This window comes from Fukomys damarensis, unplaced genomic scaffold, assembly GCF_012274545.1.
Source record: "Fukomys damarensis isolate Sample0158 unplaced genomic scaffold, DMR_v1.0_HiC HiC_scaffold_37, whole genome shotgun sequence".
In the NCBI taxonomy this organism is placed as follows: domain Eukaryota; kingdom Metazoa; phylum Chordata; class Mammalia; order Rodentia; family Bathyergidae; genus Fukomys; species Fukomys damarensis.
Genome location: NW_022900949.1, coordinates 30,999,957 through 31,007,333, shown reverse-complemented (window position 1 = coordinate 31,007,333; position 7,377 = coordinate 30,999,957). Strand labels below are relative to the sequence as shown.

At 47.2% G+C, this 7,377-nt stretch overlaps 1 protein-coding gene across 1 annotated transcript in view; it reads left to right on the top strand.

Moving 5' to 3' along the window:
- Window positions 1–2,261, top strand: part of Mkrn2os (MKRN2 opposite strand) — a 7,730-nt gene extending 5,469 nt beyond the window's left edge. Inside the window, exons 3-4 of the mRNA XM_010637977.1 lie at window positions 492–654; window positions 1,860–2,261. Of these exons, the coding sequence (XP_010636279.1) occupies window positions 492–654; window positions 1,860–2,082 (386 nt within the window). The 3' untranslated portion in view covers window positions 2,083–2,261. The remainder of the gene's footprint in view (window positions 1–491; window positions 655–1,859) is intronic.
- The last annotated feature ends 5,116 nt before the right edge of the window (window positions 2,262–7,377 follow it).

Below are 7,377 nucleotides of genomic sequence, written 5' to 3'. Positions count from 1 at the left end.
TTTTTTTTTTGTACCAGGGATCAAACTTGAGACCTTGCACTTGAGAGGCAGGCGGCAGAACCACTGAGCTAAATCCCCAGCCCCTGGCACTAGGCTTTTAGCGGGTGGGGTGAGTGCTGGGGATGAACCTTGGGCTCAAGCCTGCTAAGCCTGTGCTCTGCCATTGAGCTGCACTCCAGCTCCTAACTGTCTCCCTCTCTGTGGGAGCAATGTCACAGCCGGCAGGGCAAGAACTGGGGTCCCTGAGGGAAAAGCTGTGCTGCCAAAGTGGAGAGCTTCACCCGCATCACCCCCATGCCTCTGGGAAACTCTGTCTCCCTCTTAGGAGAGGGGTCCTGCCTCTCGCGCCTGCTGTGCCTGCCCCTGTCCATGGTGACATGAGGAAGGTGTGACTCCATTCTCCAACACGGGCAGTCCCTGGTTGGCTGCTGTCCTTTGCTGGGTGCTTCCTGCAGACACACCTCCCTGAAGGCTGATGGCTCTGTCTGCAGGAGTGGTGTACAACTATGATGGGCGTGGTGTGCAGCGTGACAGGACAGGCTGGGAGCAGAGCCTGGCTGTGCCACTTCTACAGCCTGGTATGCTAGGGCTGCAAGACCAGTGGGACAGGTACCTGGAGGACTTCTCAGCCCACGGGGCCTGGCTGCCGCACAGGTATGTGAGTGACCTCATGGTTGGGCTGGCCCCTGTGGCACCATGGAGATCTGTGGCAGGGTAGAGTGCTTTGGGTTTTCTGCGGGAGCCAGCACACACAGAGCAAAGCCTCAGCTCCGGTGGGGAGGTTTGGGTGGTGCTGGGGGTGATACCACAGAGCTGCATCCCCGGGCCTGGCAGTTCAGAGCTGAAAGGGTCAGAGATCAGAGCTGTCTTGGTCAACTTCCTAGTCAATGAGACACCATACCTGACACCCATAGTATAAAGGAGAAGAGGTTTGATTTGCTGTGTCGGAGGGTGCAGTCCGTGATCAGCTGGCTGAAAGGCGTGGCCATCATGGCGAAAGGGCCTGGTGGAGGACAGTGGCTCACCTTGTTGTGGCTAGAGAGCAGACCAATTTGGAAAGAGCCCCAGTAACGGGGCCCAGCAGCGACCAGTCCTCTGACCAGGCCCTGCTTCCTCTCAGCACATTCAGCCATGGACCCTGGGATTAGTCCATTAACACAGCACCCCACGATCCGGTCCCCTCTCCAGATGTGTCTCCATCTGGTCAGGTTGACAATTAGGATGAACTGTCACAAGAGTGTTACACTCCATTTAGTTGGTATTTTGTCTGTTTAGTTGGTATTTTTACACATATACAGCAAAGCTCACTCTTAAAGATTCATCAATGTTTAAAATGTAAAAAATATTTAGAGCTCCAAAAGTTTTTGGTTCTAAAGTTTGCAATTCATTTCTCAATTCATTTCTCCTTCAACACTTTAGAGGCTGTGTAGAGCCTTTATAGGTTTCCAGGTTTCTGAGGCTTCCCTTTAATGGGTTTAGGTGTTGTGGGAGGATATAAACTTAGGTAGTATTCCACTCCTAAAATCTAGAGTCCCACACCAGTTAAGTTCTCCCAGTGGACAGTTTTCCCATAACTGCATCCTGAACACTCTGGGAGTGTCTCCTACTTGTCCCCCATAGTAAGTAGCTCAAGATGCCAGTCATCCCACATAACTGCACCTCTCCAAGCTCCACAACCATCTGGGAACCAAGTTCCATTAGGAAAGTCCTTTTGCAGCTCCATGGCCCATTCCTGCACCTTCTCAGGAGCCTGGTGTGTAGTATGTGCCCGAGGTGCCAGATACTGGGGAGGCTGAGGCTAGAGGATTAAGTCAACAAATTAATCTCTGTCTCTTCCTGTCTGTGCCCTATTTTGGAAGGTATGAGGAAGACCACCACAACTGCTACAGCTACACCCTCACATTCATTAATTGCATTCTGGCCACCGAGGGCAAGGAACAACTGAACAAGAGTGAATTCACAGAGAAATATGTGGTCCCAAGGACAAGGCTGGCCTCCAAGTACATCGTGCTGTACCGGGCTATCGAGGAGCACGGCTTCTATGCCATTGAACATGGTGGCCCTGAGGCTGGTTCCCCTTAGTGGAGCCACTATGCTGAGTGTGGGGTGTGGAGGAGGTGGTGGGACACTCTGGGTCCCTACCTGGATCCCACACTGTGGATTCCTAAACGCATCTAACTGTAGCTAAATGAAAAGTATATGGGCTTCTTTAGACACATTTTACCTCGCAGTGGCCTAACAATTCATGAAATAAAAGTTTCCCTGGGTTTAAAAAATTATATGTATTATGACCGATTTTTTTTTCACAGTGGTTGAGTTTGGAAGCTGAGGATCTGTTAAAACAGAGTGGAGCAAAAAAGGCATTCTTAGGAATGAATCCCAGCTGGGCAAATTCGCTTTTCGCTGTGATTCCAGGAAGTGAGGATGTGCAGTCAGGAGGGCGAGGGGAACATGTCAGGAACACCTTTTGATGTTTTCAGTTAAGTACACTTGATAACCTTTTAAAATTTTTGAAATGTTTATTAGCCCATGTTTATAGTCCATAGATATTATATCCATCATGGGGAATTGGTAAAATGCACGACACACCCTCATGTTTATTTTGTCTTCTCTTCCCTTCCTCCATCTCTTTGTCCCCTTTCCATTTGCAAAACATCTAATTCCCTGTCTCCTGTTATTTATTTTTCTCTTTATGTATACTTTTAATTTCTCATGTAAGAGAAACCATGAGCTATTTAAGATTTTGCATCTGATTTATTTCACTTTACATGATGGTCTCACAAACGATTCAAGTTTATCCTCTTTTGTGGTGGATTAGGACTCCATTGTGTGTAAATACCAAACGCACATGCACACACACACACACACACAAACTGTGTGATACATGTATATACATGTTGTATTAGTTACTTTTCTCTCATTGATGAGACAAAATACCTGACACCCAAAGTCAAAGGTGGAAAGGTTTATTTAGCTCACAGTTTGTAGAGGTTTCAGTCTGTAATCGGCTGGCTCCAAGGCAGAGTGGCACATGACAGAGGGTCATTGCAGGAGAAACAGTTCAGGGGCCCATATGGTAGTGAAAGCAACAAGAGACCTTAACAGGATCTTTCTGCCCCCTTTATCTTATTCAGACTTCTTGGAGTAGGAAGCACTCACACTCTTAATCCTAGTGCTCTCAGGCCTAGCGCCATCATTAATCAGTCACACACTAGATCACACATTCAGTCACACACCTCTGGAGGGACATCTAAACACAAGCCATAAAACACACACAAACATACACACATGTTTATATTACATATATATATATATTTTTTTTTTGTGTGTGTGTGTGTGTGTGTGTGTGTGTGCTGAGGTTGGGGGTCAAATAGATTGAGAGGAGCTTGTTGTTTATATGAGGAACTGTTTAGATTGTTGTCCAGTGATGTGTTTGTGGTTTTGTTTGTCCAGCCACACTGTTCAGCCCTTCAAGCTATTCAATTTTTTTTTCTTTTGGTACCAGGGATTGAACTCTGGTCCTTGCATTTGCGGGGCAGGTGGCAGCACCACTGAACTAAATCCCCTGCCCAAGCTATTCAGTTTAATTGGAGTGGGCCCTGTCACTGTTGTAAGGTGATAAATATCAAGCATCCATCAATCATAGACATTAACAATTGTTTTTGATAATCTCACCCTTTATCAGTGCCCATACAGACTGTATTGTCCTGGGACATGGGACTTGGGGTGTGTGTGGGTGGGGGAGGATAAAGGGCGGGGGTATTTCAGTAGGACAGGAAGGTAAGAAAAATGTCAATGGGTAAAAGGAAAACAGGCAGGAAGTCAGACTCTGTCGGAGTTATTTTACAGTTGGGGTGTCGAGGGAGCTGGGGAGAGTGTTTTTGTAGGCAGAAGGATGTGTGCAGTTGTAGTTAGGACTGAGGTTGTCGGTGTCTGTTCTTATGTTTGGGGGTAATTTTGTTTGGGTCCTCTAAGCCCAGTTTTGTTAAGGATTACCCTGACATGCCCTTAAATGATACTGTCTTATTTATAGCACTGATTCTTATTCTCTAATGCACATATACCAGCCCCCGTTATATTTGTACCATTAGATAGATGGAGGAAGAGAGGAAGAGTAACGTGGAGAAGAACTAAGAGTAAGGAGGGACAGAATTGAAATAGGAGGGGAGACGCACTAAAAGGGGGATCAGGTCAAGGAGAAAATCTTTGTTATAATCAACTGATACCAGTAAAGAAGAACCAAAAGAAAGAAAATGAAAGCAGCATAGAAATAAAGAAAAAAAAAACCCAGGGTGGCTCAAATCCAACAAAGTTAGAAATATACAATAACTGCACTTACCAAATACCAATAGAATTAAGAATAAAACTCTGCACGGTTGTTAGAGGCTCCCTCCACACTGGACCGCTGCCTGGTTTTAGTCAGTGGCAGTTTCCCCCTGCGGGCCAGAGAATTGCTGGCCTGAACCTTTTGAGTTCTGTGCTCTTCTGACTTGGGTCCTGCGGTTTTCGGCAGCTCTGTGGTCAAGGACGCTGTCCCGGGTGCTGATCCCCGCAGCCCCTTGCGCTTCAACTCCGCCCACAGAAACACAGGAGGGCGCTCAAGGCTCCGCACACTGCACACTCCTTGTATGTGGGAGGGATAAGCAGGTGATGATGATGGTGGTGGTGGTGGCGGCGGTGGTGGTTGTCGTCTGTGTCCGAGGAACCTCTCTTCCTGGTGTCCTGCCACCTGCCAGCCCTGGAGGCAGGTGCACTGATGATTTCATCTTACCCAATTCACGAATTGCTGTTTGCTCAAATAAACTAAATTTTTAGCATGTCTCTTTCGGAGGGGTTCTGGGAACTGAACCTAGGGCTTCACACTTGCTGGGCATATGGTCTACCGCTTTTACCACAAGTAATAAAGACAGTCAGGCAACCTGTTACAGAGCCTTTATTTGCCTTGTGTTTGAGACAAGGTCTTGCTGTGTTGCCCCAGCTGGCTTTGAAATCCTGTGTTCAAGGGATTCTCCTGCCTCAGCCTCTGGAATAGTTGGGGCTATGGCCCGTAGCTGCTATATACTCTTAGAGCTTATTTCCAAACAGGTGAGTGCAGCAGGAAAGGCTGCACCACACCAAACGTTTGTATTCACAAGTTGAGGTATTCATCTATGAAGAAAAACAAAACTGCCCACCCAGACACCCCTCAAACAGAACAGACTTGTACGCCATGTTCACAAAGTCAGGAAGGGCACAGATGGGAAATCTGCTCAGTTTAGGGCATACTGACTTTCTGGGACCTAGCACACGAGCCCCTGGGGTCAATCTCTGGCACAAAACACAAAACCACAAATAATGATTCAACATATGATTGTGCTATCTCATGATGGTGTGAAAATGACATGCACTAAGTAAATAAAGCACTTTAAGTTATGACTTTTCCTCCATCGCAGCCCCATGCTGCAGTCTCCTCTGGAGATGCCTTCCTAGGGAAACAGGATGCATTGCCTGTGTTGTGCTGGGTCCACCATCAATGATGGGAGACATCAGCCCTTGGTAGAAAGCAGGCCTGTGTCAGCTGGCTCTCCTAAGCAGGAGCTGGTGTGAGTGTTCCCTGAATGGCCAAGGCAGGTTGGGTTGAGCCATGGCATTTGGCAGGTCAAGTGTGTGAAATGCTATTTGACCTACAATGTTTTAAACTTATGATGGGTTGGGCTGGGGATTTAGCTCAGTGGTGTCGCTGCCTGCCTTGCCAGCGAAAGGTCCTGAGTTTGACTCCTGGTACCAAAAAACAAGAAACAAAAACAACAAACCAAGAAACAATTTATAATGGGTTTAGGACTTAACTTTTTTTTTTTTTTTTTTGCATGCTGGAGATCAAACTCAGGACCTTAGGACACTTTTTGACTGTCATTCTACTCAGATGTTAGTGAAAACAGTAGCATGTTGACGAGTCCTCCTAAGGCCATCCACACCAGCCACCAACCAGGATGGACCTCAGGGAAGGGCAGGAGAGAGACTTAATCAGTCTGGCTGTGTTCCAGGACTGACAGGAACCTTGGGGTTTAACAGAAAAGGGGAAGAGAGGGCAGGGTTGGGGTTGCGTGGCTGGCAAGGGTAAGTGACCCTGATTAATTGTGGGCTAGTTGGTCACCACCTCAGGGGGGCCATCATTGCTTGGAAGGATTCAGTCTCCTTTGTGAGATGATAGCTCCTGGTTGGTGTCATGGGGTCACTGCTCCCACATAAGGGTGACTTCACTCTGCTTTTCCTAGAACACTGAGACTTCTAGGCATTGCAGGGGTCTGGAACAGTCCACCTGAAAGCTGGCAACAGTTGCCCCATATCCTGAAAAGTGCTGTAGTTACTCTTACCTTGGTGTCCCTCAGGCTTGAAGGTGCATGAAACAGGTAAACCATGGCTGATAAACCCTGTGATACACAGGGATCCATACTTGATTAACACACCTACCTGCAGAGCAGGGATCTGACCAAAGTTCTAAGGAATTAGTGGAGGCAGCTAAAATGCAGGCAGAGCCCAGGCTTCACCCTGCTTTGAGTACCCACTGGGCACCTGCAGGAGCTGCCCCTTGGCCCTGTTACAGACCTGCCCAGAGTCACACAGGGGCACCTGAGGTTTGTTTGCAAGCCCATGCATTTACCCTGCAGCCACATTGTAGTAATGGAGTATGGTGCCTGGATAAACTTGAGGCAGACCCACCCATCAGTGGTGTGAAGCATCTGGTTTAATAGTGTACCATCATCATTAGAGATAAAGGAGGAAATTCTTTGCTGATATCAACATTCAAAAATGATAAGGAGGGTCGGGCATTTAGCTCAGTGGTGGTTCTGCTGCCTGCTCACAAGAGCAAAGACCTGAGTTCAATCCCAGGTACAAAAAAAAAAAAAAAAAAAAGAGGTAAGGAAATAAAAAAATATACTATGTAACAATTCAGCTAAAATAACAATTGAAGCTGGGTGCATTGGCACATACCTGTGATCACAGCACTCTGGGAGGCTGAGGCAACAGAACTGCAAATTTGGGTTTCACCTGAGCAACTGAGTGAGACCCTGTCTCAATATAAAAGGGGCTGGAAGTGTGCCTCAGTAGCTCAGTGGAGAGCACTTGCCTAGTGTGAGCAAGGTCCTCTGTTCCACCCACAGTATACAGAGGGAAGAAAAGCACTCGCTCCTTTGTATTATCTGCCCAGTCAGTGTCAGGTCGGTTGCAGATCTTGAAAGAGATGTAGTGAATGATTTCATCCTTTGCTCTTTGGGTTTGTTTTGAACCCCACCCCCACCCCGGACAAAATTTCAGCCGAAAAATACCCCAGAGGGATGGCAGCAGCATGGTTACGTCCCAGCCTTTTTTTTTTTTTTTTTTTTTTTTTTTGTGCCT